The following is a 16,497-nucleotide window of genomic DNA, read 5'->3' on the forward strand; positions in this document are numbered from 1 at the left end:
AGCACCGCGGACAGTCGGACTAATGGGATGTCGAACCAATGGGCTGTGGAACCAATGACATGGACCCATTTTATGACGGTTGGGAGAAGTTTACCTTTAGGTCTTTAAGACAGATAGTCCCGAAGTTTAAGGATACGGATGATGGTTTGGGTTAAAATGAAAAGATTTCCTCCAGCAAAAAGCCTCTTTGTCAGAAAGCCGTGAAGGTTAACTTATCCCATGTGCTGTTTTTTCACATGTTAGTGGAGTCAGTTTAAAGTAAACTTTACTGCAGTAAGCGGTTACAGTTATTTACATTATTTATGTGTTGTTTTTATCTTTCATGGCCAAAAGCATAACAGAAAGGGGTGGCAACATCTTCTGTAACCAATTGTGTTAAATGGGAGGATGATATCGCCTCATATCATGACATAACATGACATCTTCCCCTCAAACCAAACGACTAATCCAAACTCACCAATATCTTCAACTGCATCAATGAAATAAAGTCCTGGATGGCAGTAAACTGACTTCAACTAAACAAAGCTAAATCCGAAATCATTCTCTTTGGCCCCTCTGACAACATCAACCTGATATCCAACAGTATTGGCAACCTGTCCACTCTTATCAAACCTCATGTCAAAAACCTCAGTGTCATTTTTGATTTTGCACTCAAGTTTGATAAACAGGTCAACTCAGTAGTCAAAGCCAGTTTTTTCCAACTTTGCACCATCTCAAAAATCAAACCATTCCTCACTTTCAAGGACCTAGAAAAAGTCATCCATGCTTTCATTTCCATCCGTTGGACTACTGCAACTCTCTTTACACTGGAATTAATCAATCATCTCTCTCCCATTTACAACTAGTACAAAACGCTGTAGCCAGACTCTTGACAGGTACCCAAAAGAGAGACCACATCACCCCTGTCCTAGCCTCTCTCCACTGGCTGCCAGTGCAGTACTGTATTGATTTTAAACTTCTTTTATTCGTATACAAAGCCCTGAATGGAATGGCCCCCTCCTTCATGACATAACTTTTAACCCCTTACTCCACCTCCATACCTCCCAGGTTGGCTGACCTAGGGCTTTTAACTGTTCCACGCACTAATTTTAAACTCACGGGTGACTGTGCCTTTGCGGTCGCAGCCCCCAGACTCTGGAACAGCATTCCCCCCTCTGTCAGACTTGCCCCCTCCATTGACTCTTTTAAATCAAGGCTAAAAACATTCCTTTTCACAAAAGCTTTTGAGTCCTCCTGATGTTGCCTTTATTGCCTTTAACTGTACACCACTTTGGTCAACTTGGGTTGTTTTTAAATGTGCTTTATAAATAAATTTGACTTGACTTGACTTGATATTGATCACAGCCCCCTGAATCGCATTGAATGGCAATTGTATTGAGGCAGACTTTGTAATATCTGCAAATATCACAACTTGTCCAAAGACTCTAAGTAATATTGTATCATGATGAACAACTGGTGATTTACATTCCTGGTGTAGAAATTATTTGTACTTGTAGAAAACAAATGTCTAAATGAAATCAATCATCATCAAAAGTTGACTAAAATTTATGTAGCAGTTCAACTTAGGACCCAAATGCAAACGCAGCCAGGAAATGGGGAATGGTTAAAGGCAATTTATTGCAATTTGAAGATGGGAGGCTGAAGGCTTGAGTGGAATGATGGTTGAGGTGGGCTGGGAATGGCAAAGCAGAGGAGGCAGAGGGGCTGAAGACAGAGCAGTCCAAAGTCAGAGGCAGAAGACGAGAAAGATTGGGAATAGGGGTCCAAAAAGTGCAATAGACCAAGTGTCAAAAAACGTAGACGTTTGCCTTGTTATCTATACCGTAGAGGTGACTGAGCAATCTGGCAGATTCTGGACATCTGAGCTGGGGTTTTATACTGCAGTGGCTTGATTGTAGATGTGGTTGAGGTGTGCAGGTTCAGCAGCTGCTGGCACTCAGGAGGATTGGCAGATGCTCGCAGGTTTGCTTCATCTAAGCCTGAGGTTGATCGCTTGCTGAGCGTGTAGCAGGAAGGAGAAACATTGCGTGTCCTTTTGTGAATAAAGTCGTGGACGTTGAGGCACAGTTTATTCAGGGGCTGTTGTGTAAGGAGCAGGTGATTAGACCCCGTTTGGATTTCTCCCCATAGGAGTATCTGTATGAAAGATACAATTTCACCTCACACTCTACCATTTATCTAACAATCTGTTCCACTGTTATATCAAATACACATTGTGGATTTACATGATTTACATTTTCTTCGGCAGCGGCAGTTTTCTTTCTAACATCAGAGACACTGAACACATCAGTGAGGCAACGGTTTGTCGGGGCGTAAGAAAAGTGACTCTGATGCTGGAAAGACCATTGCCAACTTTTGTGGTTTTCCCTGGGCATAATCAGAATTGATCAAAATACCTGCCACGGGGGATTGGTGGCTTAGTGGATGGAGCAGGCGCCCCATGACCTGATGCTCATTCCTTATTACAGTGGCTGTGGGGTCGAATCCAGCCTGCAGCCTTTCACTGCGTGTCGTTCCCTCTCCCTTAACATTATGCTGTTTTGCCATTAAAGACAACAAAAGCCCAAAAAATAAACTTTAAAAAAAGAGGAATTCCATAGAACTGCAGGTTTGTCAGTGTTAATCAGAAATGAATCTACGTGGATACATTATGCAATAATTCATGAATACTATTCTTATATTCAAATATTCCGTGGTGTAATTGGCTCATTTATGGGACTCATCATAGCTCCATCTGGGAATAAAGGAGATTATGTGAATCAGACGTCATTCAGCAATTCAATTAACCTCAGCCTAATATTGACAGAATTATTTAAGTACAAGCAAAACTTTAACCAGTCTGCTCAATATCTTTGTGTTTGATTTTGAGTTGCTACGCAGTGTGTTTGGGCTCCATCAGATTACAGCTGAATAAGAGAATATAGCAAATTATATTATATTATATTATATTATATATTATATATTATATATGATGGCTTGAGGTGCTCACCGTGAACGCGCTTCCCTAAGGCTGAACATACGCAGAGTTGATTGAGCTTATTCAGATCAGCTGTTACTAAACCGAGAGTTTCCTAGCTCAGGCTCAGTCAACCTGGAGATTGGGATTAGGCTCAGAGTTTGTTGAGCCCGCTTTCTGAAATAGGGCCTAGGTAGGGGAAATGGGAAACACAAGGGAGAGGCACTTCTGTGATTTGTAACTTTTGTGTTTTATATCCTTTGTTCTATTTTTTTTTCATCTGTGAACATTATTTTTCTTAGCTGTTAAATTAGACTACCTTCATTGCTGATAGTTGAGGATATTTTTACTGGGAGCTGAATTATCCGCAGAGCTCTGTGTCTGTACATAGGACTGGACCTTGATGATGTTTCCACCTCCCGTGGTAAGCATGTTGGACAGTGTTTTTGCATGCTGAATCATTATGTTCTCTGATATCAGATTCGTCTTGTAATAAACATGTTTAAATAAGGACAATAGAGGCTCATCAAGTTGCTCTTTTATTCATTTAAGTAAAGATTTGCCTAAAGTACAAGTTTATGACATCATGTTCTACATGCATCTGGATCTAGATGTCCTTTTGAAAACACAGCCATAGATACTTGTGCTAACTGAATACTAATACTAAATATAGTGTTGATATTACTCTACCCCTACAGTTTTGGTAGCATATCATAGCTAGTTAGTTCTAACAAAATCACTTTATATGTTCCACAGCATATTTAACACCATATACCCCAAGCTCAAGTTTTGTTTCAGGACTAAAGTCAGTAGATACTCAGCTGTTACAAAAAGAGTAGTTTATTCCTCTTTCCCTCTAAAAAGCCAATTGTTTTTACCTTGTTCACCATATCCTTGTTTTTTTTTTATTGTCATTACATTTTTTACTTTTTTTTTTATTGGTACCTGATTCATACAGCAACATATTAAAATTGTTACCATACCACAGGCCCATCCATCAACACACAACCTACTGTATTTGCCATATGCTAAGTATATCGCACCCCCCCAGCATGCAAGACCAATGTTGAGAAATACATGGATATAATGTGTCATGCAGAATGCTTTCCTCAGACTTTCTTAAATGGTTATACTGTTCTCTATCTCAACAGGATTCAGATATGTGTAGGGTACTTCAAGCTGGGAGTTTCTTGCTGTAATTGCTTCACTGAGGCAGGACAGTGCCGCTTGAAATTCCTTAATCATCTGCTTAGGGGCAGGCTCATTGAATCGGTCCTCAGGGTATGAACCCAAGGTAACCTGCCAAAGTGACAAAACAAGAAAGGAAATCAGACTGATGACATTTCATGGTAAAAAAGTACACCAAACTGAACACCAAACTTACAGTATCCGTGTACTTGCTCGTCAGTAGCCACGACAGATCTGCAAAGCTGACTGTCTCGCCAACATCTGGGAGGGTCTCCAAAATTGTCTTCATGCTTGACTGCCCCTTAGTCGTAGGAGGTGGTTTGCGAAGCAGGAGCGAGCCATTGGGCACCCAGGAGTAGTAGTCGTACTAAATTATGAAAGAAGCTTTAATGTATTTCTCTCATTTTTTATTTACATTTTATTTCATTATATATTGTGAGGTTGTGGGCCCAATTTTGATGGGAAACTAATTCATTAAACTTATTCTAATGTTAAACATTAAAGAAAAAGGGATGTAAGCCTACATAGGAAATACACCTTTGTACTGCTGAGCTAATGCCCTACTAAAATAAATTATTTATAGTAACAGTTGAAGCAGACTACAGATCTGCCAATTTTTGATACATTTCAAACAATATTTACAATTTGTTATTTACAATCACACAGTAATACAGTATATGTATTCAATTTCCCCAACTGTTTACCTGCCCATTGTTTACTGCAGCATGTTGAGCTGTTGATGTAAAGATCACCATGGTGATGAACTTGATCACTTCCTCGACAGTATAAAAGCATGCTGGAATCTCTGTTGGCAGCAGAGTCATTATCAGTTAATTATTAGTATTCACTATGCATTAAAAAATGTAGAATATCAGAGACTCCTATGAAGTGCATGCATGTATCAGATTTTCACTCCATATACATATATACATATATATATATATATATATATATATATATATATATATATATATACTTTTATTATGTATAGTCAAGTCTAATTCTAAATATTTACACTTTCATTCAATATATTCAAGTTCCATTTAGGTTAAATACCTGAGGCTTCATTCCCAAAGAAGCCATGTGTGAATATCTCACTGATCCATTCCTGCAGCTCAGTGTCTCTACACACATCACTGTCTGAGGGATAATAGTACTCCACTACTGCCTTCACAAAGCTGGGGAACACAAAACAATTTCATTTAAAATTTTAAATAGTTACATTTGTATGTGAAAAATGACAGCGAGACAGTGATCAAGACAAGACACAGGAATTCTTGAACCCACTCTCTACATTTAAGCTGTTGCTTGTAAAAAAAATAAATAAATAAAATAAAATAAAATAAAAATTAACCTGTTGATGATGTTCCACACCTTCAGGCCATCATCTCTGTAGTAGTTGTTGGGTATGGACTCCAGTCCTCGTGCAGTGATGTTCTCTGGGAGACAGAGGAAGCTGTAGGTCATCTCAGAGTGAGACCTTCTCATGACCTCTGTCAGTCCGTCACATCCAAGTGAGCTCTAATGAGTAATAGTACACAATATTCACCATCAAACACGTTTCTTGAAGTTAAAGCAATAATAATTATAAAAGTGTTTACATTGTTAAAAAAAAATTAAAGGCTGAAATTTAGTTGTGTACAATAAAATTTTAATAGTCTGAATATTCAGAAATATATATTTTAAAGAGCCGTACTATATTCAGACTCCCCTCAGGTCCAAAGAGATGTATGCGGGCTCCAATGTTTACATCAAGGGTGTACCGGAAGTGTGGAAACAGCAGCTGTGCAGACAAAAGACAGACAAAAGGTCAGAGTAAGATGCTTAATTGAGCAAACAGGCAGCACATCCTGGGTGTGTCAATCCCCAAGAAAGCCATGAGCAAACAAAATGGTGGGCAAGTGTGGGAATGAGATGGAACAATTAACAGTGTGCACTCAGGCTCAGAAAATCCAAACTTGTAAAGATTTGGAGTCTTGTAGGCCCTGTACTCTACATATGCGTAAAACCCCCACCTCCGTTTTTCCTCCTTATTGCTTGATCCTACAATTTCTATTAATATCCTTTAGTTATGGGTTTATCATTCAGTGTAAAAGATTTAATTGAAATTGAAAATTAAATGTTAGACTGTGATTTCATCAGTTCAGGTCATGGGAACAGAAGAAAGAGCAACAGCATCACGATTTCTGCTGTGTAATTTTACCTTGTAGAGGGGATGAATCTCGGAGAAGCAGCGGAGAGCAGCAACAGTAAAGACCTCTGCCAGAAGGTGAGTGTTCATCAGGTGTTGAACTGCTTGATGATCCATGGAATCTGCATTTTTAATAAACATCTTGGCCAGTAGCCAGTCAGTCTCTGGGTCACTGGGCAGAAAGATGGGGTTCTGCTCAGAAGGTTGTTGATGCAACTGGAATGTGATAAAAACATGTTTAATCTTTATATTCAAACTGGTGCAACAGGATTTCTAAAAAACTTGCAATAAAAATTCACCTACATTCACTTAAAGCACCCATCCAAGCTCACCCAAACTAAACCGAAAACTGTTTTTTCTCAATTTTTAGTACATGTACATTTTTCCCCAATAGTCCCCAATGTAAGGTTTCAACACGCTGAAATAAAAGTTGTTTTTTCACCTTTGCCTGATTTTTTTTTTTTTTTTTAAAAAGATGCTGCAGATGCCTAAAACTGGACAGTATTAACTGGAAAACACAACAGGGCCAATCTAAACAGATGCCCAGCGCTCTAAAAACTAAAATAACTGATGCCCACAAAGCAGGAGAAGGCTATAAGAAGATAGCAAAGTGTTTTCAGATAGCTGTTTCCTTAATGTAATTAAGAAATGGCAGTTAGCAGGAACTGTGGAGGTCAAGTTGAGGTCTGGAAGAAAATGTTCCAAGAGAGCTGCTCGTAGGATTGTTAGAAAGGCAAATCAATCAAAGGCAATCAGTTTGACTGCAAAAGACCTACAGGAAGATTGATCAGACTCTGGAGTGGCGGTGCACTGTTCTACTGTGCAGCGACACCTGTACAAATGTGACCTTCATGGAAGAATCATCAGAAGAAAACCTTTCCTGTGTCCTCACCAAAAAATTCAGTGTCAGAAGTTTGCAAAGGTACATCTAAAAAAGCCTGATGCTTTTTGGAAACAAGTCCTGTGGACTGATGAAATTAAAATAGAACTTTTTGGTGCAATGAACAAAGGTATGTTGGAGTAAAAAGGGTGCAGAATTTCATAAAAGAACACCTGTCCAACTGTGAAACACAGGGGTGGATTGATTGTGATCTGGGCTTGTGTTGCAGCCAGTGGCATGGGAACATTTCATAGGTAGAAGGAAGAATGGATTCAATTAAATTCCAGCATATTCTGGAAGATAATATCACACCATCTTTAAAAGAAGATAAAGAGAGGATGGCTTCTACAACAGGACAATGATCCTAAACCTCGAAATCCATAATTGTCTACCTCATGAATCGCAAGCTGAAGGTTCCGCCATTGCCCTCAAAGTTCCCCAACCTAAATATCATTAAAACTCTGTGAATAGACCTAAAAGGAGCAGTGCATGCAAGACGGCCCATCTCAGAGCTAGAAAGCCTTTTGCAGGAAGAATGGGTGAAAATCCTCCAAACAAGAATTGAAAGCTGGTTACAAAAAAGCGTTTAGAAGCTGTGATACTTGCCATACTGTGATACTTAGTAGCGGGCGCTACTAAGTACTGACCATGTATGATGCCTAAACTTCTGCTTTAGGTCCTTTTCTTTTTTTGTTATTTTGAAAGTGAAGATTGAAATTAAAAAGTAATCTTGGTTAAAATGTTGAATAACTTTAACTTCATGTCTTTTGGAAATAAGTTCTGACTAAACTACTCATAGTTAACAAAGTTTTGGCCAGGAGTGCACAAACTTTTGCATGCTACTGGAAACATTTCCAGAATATCTGAATTGATAAGAAAAACTGTTTTTCCCTGCCTTAAGGCGACATAGGAACCATTTGTTTATCATTTCTGTACATGTATAACAGTCTATGATGACAATGAGGGGTTAAAATCTACTGTGAAGCTTCGGAGTGTAATTGACTACAAGACCCATAAGCCTCGGGTCAGCTGGGCAAATTACTGGGAATGTGTTCCTTTAGTTCAGACCCTGGTTGGCTATTGAGGCCATAGCAACAGCAGAGGAAGCTCCTATTGGCTCAAGTAAGGTGTTAATGGAGAGGCCAAGAGCTCGCTTGATTTTGAGATGCACCAGTCAGTTTGTTTACATGCAGGACAGACAAATTAGGGATAATATGTTGAGAAATATTAACATTTGAATTGTATTCCGTGAATATCTATGCATATAATAATGTGGACTAAATATTTTGCTGAATTTAGATTAGATTAGATTTAGATTTATTGTCAGTGTGTGAGAAATGAAATGGGAGCTGTTTAATGCGTGATTCAATCTGGATAATATGGATATGTGGATGATGATGATAACACTTCACAGGTGAGTAATAACTTTTTAAATTTTTGTATTTGAGTCCGCATTAATGATGGCACCACAAGGAGAGTAACTTTCAGACAATATACTGTATGAGTGAACAACTAAAATACAACAAATACAGCTGTTGTTTTACCTATCATAACCACCAAAAATCACCTTAGGAGGGCCCGCAGAATGGCTGTTTGATTTCTAGATATTTAAATACCTGTATTGCTATTGGCATCAGTTTGTTTGCTGGGTTCAAGTAGAGCAAACAGAGACCAGCAGTCACATGCAGAGGTTCATCATTGTTGATTCTTGGGGGTATTCCATCCATCTTCTTCTGGTCGTACAGGAATATATTGCCTTTCTGTATGGAAAGAAAAGCCGTAGAAATAAATGTTTAAGAAAGCAAGCAATAGGATTCATGGAATTTTCACTCTGACATTAAAACACTCAAATCTTCTCAACAGAAAGATTAGCCACTCTCCTGTCATACCTCCATTTCCTCCTCCAAAGAGCTTCCCTCTACTAGGAATGGGCTCACCATCTCCTCTGTGACTGGAAAGTTTGAGGGAAGCTCAGAGCAGCGCTTGATCACATTCGGGTTGAGTCCATTCAGAAACTGGAATCCATAAAAGGCATCCTCCTTCCAGTGATCTGCAACATACTCTGGAAGAATAGCAACTGGTCAGTTTAATATCCAATATACTTTTCTTTCTTGAGGTTTGAAGTACAACATGATGATCATTATCATTTAACTAAAAACAAGATTGATGTTTTTTTGGTCTTAAAATCTTTGACTTTTCTGCAACTGAAATAATTTTACCCAGCAGGAAGGAACTGCATCTGATCTAATGTATGTCAACATTTGGTCATTTTTAAACATTAAAGAAATTCATTCACAACTTTTTGTATAGACCCAGTTGAATATTGTAATAATAATGTGGTTATCACAGAATCCTAATGAACAAGCTTCATTCTGACGCGATATTCCCACCTTGAACAGGCAGTGCACAAGGGGCTACAGATGCAAAGATGCACAGTAACAACAATAAAAACATTCACAGCTAATAATAATAGTACAGATATGTCTAATAATAAATGATAGAATAATATGAAGAGTAGCAACAATAGCAGTAATGGTGATAAAAGCTTGACTAATAATCTAATAATGATGTCATAGTATCTGTCAAATACTTGTATGCCGTCACTTGTTTTGAATCTATGACGGTGACATTGCTGTGGTGAGTTATGCTGCAGAACTGAAAAATGGGTGACAAAATCTACCTGATACTGTTGTCTTTTTATACCAGAAGATTTTTCTTATGTCTTCAATGCTTTCCCATTTTTCAGCAGATCCAAGCAGCCCTTTAAGCTTGAGTTCAATGACGCTGAAGAAAGAAAGGGTAAGAAAAAAAAGATTAACATAGCAGGGGACTGAACAAATATTAATCCTTTTAATGTACTTTTTTGATTCAAAACACAGAGAATATGGTTATTTTGACACCCAGTTCTGTTCATCATATATATCTATGTAGACCTACTTTAACGTTTTTGTGTCTTCTAGTTCATCGTGTCTGGACTTAGAGAAACGGACTTCAGCTGGGAGCTCAGTTGCTTTCTCAAAATGGATGATGTGGGGTAGTCCTTCAGCCATAATTTTCCATCTGCAAATAAATAAATAAACAAACAAAAAAAAACATGAACAGTTACAGAAAAGCACTTAAATATGTCTCTAGATCGACCCAGTCTCCTTCTGATGGTGTTAAATACCACAGCTTGGTTATTAATTTCTGCGTCAGACTCCAATGAAATAGAAATGGATATACTTTCGTGGTGGTATAATACGCTGCCGGGAAAGGTCAGTTTTCTAACACCACCGATTGGCATTAGTTTGAAACACAGCTGAAGACAAATTGTAACTTAAGGAGCAGGAAAGTCCCTGTAGGGTGGACTCGAGGGGCAGTGGTTGACCTGACCATGTGCTTGTGTTGCCTAAACCTGATCATGTACATTTGCTCAGGGTTTCCACACATTTATTTATTCGTGGCAGGCGGCCACCATGTTTACATTTTTTGTTTCTGGAATAGATTATTCATGAGGTGCACCACTGGAATATTTATACTGTTCAGATTTCAGACAGAGGGCACAGATGGAACAGCAGGTGCAGTGAAAGTGAAACTTAACCTTGAGTGTGCTGGGTCTAAAGTTTGCTTTTACTCACAAACAGCTGCAGCTCTCATCCATCGATCTGATCTGATCAGCTCTGAGAAGATTGACTGATTAATTATCCACGACTCAAGACTGAAAACCTAACCACATGCATTTGTTGCCTAAACCTTAGCAAGTGCTTTTGTTGCCAAAACCTAACCACTTGTGTTTGATTGCACAAAGAAATAAATGTATATATGAGGTGTTTTACAAACGTAACTTTATTTTGAAAAAGACTGTATGCATCTAATGCACAGAAACTGTGAAAATGGAAGTGTATTTTGAAAAGACACAATGCATGTTGCAGGTGTAAATTGACCTGGTCTCCCAAGACATCAACAACAGATGCACCCAGGGTACCCAGCGCGTCATATGTAGACATCAAGGGCTCTAGTTTCTCGGCGCAGCGCAGGGTGGCACAAGGTGGCGAACCCCGCACAGAGCTAGTTTCGAGCAGCGCAACCCGAGGCGTACTCAGTTTGGTAGTTTGGCAGACCGAGGTGCGCTGAGATGGGTGTGGCAGCGCAGCAGGGGGAGGTGTCGACAGATCCAGCTTGGCGCAGTGACAGTTTCGTGCCAAAGGGCTTCACCGATGGTGCGCTAAAAGCTCGCCAACTGAAACCACGTCTACTGTCAGCGCAGGCGGAGCGCAGCCGGTGTAAGCCGAAGTTTGGCTGACCGGTGGACAGTGAGGACACGTCACCAAAACCTCACAGGCAGGTTTCCAGAATATCAGGCACATTAATAATGCAATAAATACCCACAAAAACCACTATTCAATGCAACTATCTGCAATCAGCACATAAATGTATCTCTATATCGCCTGTCCCATCACATCTGATGTCAGATCAAAGGGGATTGGCACCGTTTGGCACGTTTGGCACGCGTAATGGAAACCCAACCTGATTTGATTAACACAGCTGCAAACTAATGAGTTCACATCCCTCTCAGCCAACCACAAACAGCCACAGCATCAGATAGGGAGTATATATTCAGCATCTGTCATCTTAGAAAAGTCAAAAGAAAAGAAACAGAGTGAGACTGCGAGAGAGAAAGAGAGAGCGCGCGCACACGAGAGAAACGCAACATTGATTTACAATTGTGGTCACCTCCTCCCAGGCTATCTTTGCATCATCAGCCCGTGGAGGTCTGCTCGCAGTACCGTATATTCGGACACTGTGAGCTTGGACCTCCCGGACCAAAACATCAGTTTCCTCCTGGGAGAAGTCTGGCTGTCTGACACTGCTGCTCTCTTCTGCCATGGCAAATTGAGTAAACTCTCATTACGCCTTCACGTGGTGCATTTAAGGGCGAGGAGAGGCGCTCATTTGATTGGTGTGATGTGTGTAAAACCCACTCCACGCTTTCTCTCCTCCCTCTTTACGACTTGCGCCGGTAGGAGGGACGGAGGTGGGAAAGAGGAGTAGCTGTGCCAGGGCGCACGGTGTGCCAAACTTACTAAATCCGCCTGGCCACACCCAGTTGGCGAAGCGCAGGTGCACTGCGCCTGGTCTGCGAAACTAGAGCCCCAAAAGTCCACCGAAAAAGCAACAATATGTAACGAGTTAGGAGTGAGAGTATGTTGTCCAGATAAGACTTCTAAGACCATACCTGCAGCTCTAGCTACATGGAGTACTGCACAGATTGAAACTTACTGGTAAAAGCTCTTTTTCATTTTCAGCTCTTTTCTGCGGTGTTCAATCAACAGGGGATGGTCCTCCTCAAAATCCTTGATGGCTGAGGCATGAAAAAACAGTCAAGTCAAAAAACTACAAAAAAAAAAAAAATCAAAAATTGTCAACAAAACAAGAAATATGTGAAAACAAATGATATCTATTTGGGGTGTAACAGTACACAGCATTTAATGCAAGTCTTTCAGTTTGGTATAGCATTACACACCAGCAATACCTTGAGCTATTCTATTACATTTGGAAAATTAAATATATAGTTTAAGCTGTGTTTAATATGTTCTCAACAAGGCAGCCCACAGGAGGAAACAGGCAACATACTCTCTGCCCCTCCCACCCCAAACCAGAACATTCTACTCCAGTGAGACACACTGGGAGGCAGCTACACTAAGCTAGGTTATTACAAGATGATTAGTAATGCCATTTCCAGATAAAAAATAGAGGATCCCCTAATAACCTACAGTTTATATAATTAGAAACTGGCGAGTATAGCTCTGACATCAATGTGGTACAAGTGAAATGGGAAAAGGACTTTGGCGATTTATTCTCTGGTAGTAATCATTCACCCTTCGATGATAATTTTTTTTTAGACTGTATCGGACACAAAGCCAATGTTGAAGGATGAAATGAACAAGCCGGAATAGATGAGATTTCTTTCGAAGTCCTGAAGTCTCCAAGATTATTTAGAATTCTGTTTGAGTTATTTCAATTTTGTTGTGATCATGGCATCATTCCTGTTTAGTGGTATAAATCTATCATAAAGCCTGTCCCTAAGTCATCTAGAAATGACCCCAAATCACCACTTAGCTACAGAGGTATAAGCCTTTATAAACTATATTCTGTTCTACTAAATAATAGATCAGTTGGTCATTTAGAAAGGTCAGGATTGCTGGTAGATGAGCAAAATGGTTTCCGGGAACAAAGGGCCTGTATAGACCACATATACTCTGTCACTTCTGTTATCAGAGCAAGACTTAAGGAAAACAATCCAACATTTGCATGTTTCATCAATTTTCAGAAGGCATTTGACTAGGTCAATAGAGAACTGCTGGAGTACAGGCTAATAAAATCAGGAATAAATGGTAAACTTTACACAGCAATTAAGTCACTTTATCGAGCACCTGCTGCTTGTGTGCAGTTAAATTACTTAAGAACAGGCTGAGCGAGAGGTCCGCCGTCGTTTCTAACGTAATGTTATAGATAATTGTTTTATGTGTTTTAATGTGTAAGTATGTAAATGTTTTCAAAGACATTTATGTTGAAGTAAAAATACCTACAAGTAAATAAGTTTCCTTGTATTAATACATATACAAATATGTTTCCTTGTATTAACGGTCCCTGTGCTCGGCCATGTCTCTTTAGTGATAGCTAGTGTCTGTCTGTGTGTGTGTGTGTGTGTGTGTATGTGTGGGGGGGAGGGTTGGGTTTTCTCTTTTCTTTTTGTTTTCTGTTTTGGATCTTTGTTGTTTTTAACCTCTGTGAGGCACTTTGTGTTACTGTCATATGAAAAGTGCCATATAAATAAAGTTGATTTGATTTGATTAGTTTGCCCTCTTGGTTCGAACCTATGAGTTATTTTTAGAAGGAATATTCGAACGTCATTTTTGAGCAATTTTGACTGCCCTACACAGTTCCCAGTCTTTTCACGTTTTCAACAAGTATTTTCTAACATGTATGATGTGCTTTGAAAGACATCACTGATTTTGCTACACCCAGACATTGGCGAGCCCATTTCAGCCACGCCTTAATTCGCTTTGTACAACAAATGTTATTTTTCATACATGTAAAATTTTAAAAATCTGGGAAATTTCTGTGGCATTTCTACCAAACTGTGAATTTTGTGAACGTTACACCCCTGATATCTGTGAATCTTAATTTTCATTATATATAATCAGTTATTTGAGGAAGTTGAGGCAGACCTTTCCCTCCTCTCAGTTCCACCAGTTCTCCCCTGGAGATCCATCTGTAACAGGGGAAAAGAATGGCATCTCCTTCTGGAGTCGTCACCACTATTTTGGAGAAGTACCACTCATCTTCTGGGAGAAGCAAAAAAGGATCTTTCTCCACCTTGACCAGCAGAAGTCTCCCCAGAGACAAACTGGTTTTCATGGTGTAGGTCCCCATCTTGGAATAATAATTATTATAAATATTATAAACAAAGTTAGCAACATTTGTCCAAAAGGTTGTTTCAGTTGAGCCAGACAGAGTATTAAAATGTGTTAGTCTGACTTTGAGAAATTTGATATAGTACGAATTCATCCATACTAACATGTTGACATGTTTTTTGAAAAGTCTGGTTTTAGTCAGACTAACACAATAAATTGGTTTTCTCTAATGTCATGTAAATGTACTGAGTAATGTTCAACTGGATTTGACTTACTGTTCCACTTCCAAAGTCGATGCCAAAGTTGTCAAGCTCAGTTCTTTCACTCTGCCCTTCAGTTCCAATTAAAGTGACATATATGTGGTCCCATGTTCCTGCATCTTCCATGTGACCAGTTGTCACCTCTAGCTTGTACTCAGCCATGGTCACTCTGTGGTAACTGTTAAGAAAAAGAAACAAAATAAAAGTTCTACATTGTGGAGTTAGTGTTCCAACACTCTGCAGAAGGAAACTTCTTTTTAAACTTGCAAATAATGAATTTAATAAAAGCATTCACTATAAATATTTGCCACAGATATAAACAAAAACCTTTTTCATGTTTAACTTTGTCAAGTTTAATCTTACATTGTTACATGTAGAGTGTTTTGATCATCAACTATCATACCATGAGGAATGATGAGTAATGTTCTTACCTACACTTTCAGATGGAGGCTGTTTTTACCACCTCTTTGTCAGGTCCAGGTTTTCTTTGTCTGTGGTCTTGTTCTTGCTCTCTGTCTCTTTATGTTGCAAGCCCCTCCACCCTAATTTGCTGACGTAATTCAAAGCAGTCTTGTTTTTCTGGTTCTCTACTTTGCCCCAAGCTTAAAAACAACCAGATGTCTGAAAAAAACACACTTCAATGAGTATCAGTTCTGTATGATGAATCAGTCACTTGATACCTAATGAAAAAGTGTGAATGCGAGGCGACTATTGAGGGATCCAAATGCTTCAGGCAGACAGGGGCAGTTGGATGATATACAGACAAAAGGTAACATACATAGGCTTACAGGCATGTATAGCAAGTCTGAACAGATATAACTGAGGGGGAAGGGGAAACAGGAATAGAGCAGGGAAAAGGACATAGCCAGACAAGTTCTAGTTTACTGATACATTACTGTTTTTTGAGAGCCTTTAAATGTCATCTCAAACAGGCTGCTTATTATCATGTATTGCTGCAGCACTGTAGCTCATATTTCAGACTACAGCAGCTGTTTATTGTTTAACTTTCACACTGAGCTGACAGACAGCAGACAAGACTGTTTACAGTGGGTGTACTCCCAATGTAAATTAAATGTAAAGTTTGTTCAGATGTCATAAACTCAGCATAGTCACTCCTTTAGCTTACAGTCTAAATATCCATGCAGCACATCTACAATGTGTGATTCTAAACCATTGGAACATGATACTGTATTATTCTATGCCTTTCAGCAGTGCCTGTTCCATATCCTGTATCATGTTCTACATAGGGCCATGTCTCTCTGCTACTGTTCTGTGGATTTATTTTAGAAATGATGTCAGAAGTCTTCCACCTTTACATTTGTATGCTTCTTTTTCCAAAAACTATAATAATCTATTTTTACCTTCTTCAGCTTTACAGAGGTTGATGGCCTGCTGTCCTCTGCACCAGGTTACAGAACCTTCTCACACTCTCACTCAAACACATCATCAGTTAAAAAAAGTACTACGTTACTCAACGTTCATTTTGTTAAGATAAAATCCAACTGAACATAACTGCAAAATGTCCCCTTATCTAACATGTTTTACTTACCTTAATGAAAAAAATGTATTATTCATTCAAGTCATAAATTCATTATTTATATATCAGAGTGGAAAATTTAAAAAAA

At 39.1% G+C, this 16,497-nt stretch overlaps 1 protein-coding gene across 1 annotated transcript; it reads right to left on the minus strand.

The window, feature by feature from the left end:
* Positions 1 to 3,498: 3,498 nt before the first annotated feature.
* LOC125897371 (hydroperoxide isomerase ALOXE3-like) lies at positions 3,499 to 15,359 on the minus strand. The gene is made up of 15 exons (XM_049590677.1): positions 15,304 to 15,359; positions 14,888 to 15,050; positions 14,427 to 14,631; positions 12,475 to 12,556; positions 10,153 to 10,275; positions 9,896 to 9,999; positions 9,105 to 9,277; positions 8,832 to 8,975; positions 6,348 to 6,551; positions 5,841 to 5,927; positions 5,499 to 5,665; positions 5,201 to 5,322; positions 4,849 to 4,949; positions 4,341 to 4,511; positions 3,499 to 4,255 (listed from the first exon to the last, which is right to left on the minus strand). The coding sequence occupies exons 2-15, from the start codon at positions 15,032 to 15,034 to the stop codon at positions 4,076 to 4,078; spliced, it is 2,010 nt and encodes a 669-aa protein (XP_049446634.1). The 5' UTR covers positions 15,035 to 15,050; positions 15,304 to 15,359; the 3' UTR covers positions 3,499 to 4,075.
* Between the last annotated feature and the right edge of the window lie 1,138 nt (positions 15,360 to 16,497).

This window comes from Epinephelus fuscoguttatus, linkage group LG11, assembly GCF_011397635.1.
Source record: "Epinephelus fuscoguttatus linkage group LG11, E.fuscoguttatus.final_Chr_v1".
In the NCBI taxonomy this organism is placed as follows: domain Eukaryota; kingdom Metazoa; phylum Chordata; class Actinopteri; order Perciformes; family Serranidae; genus Epinephelus; species Epinephelus fuscoguttatus.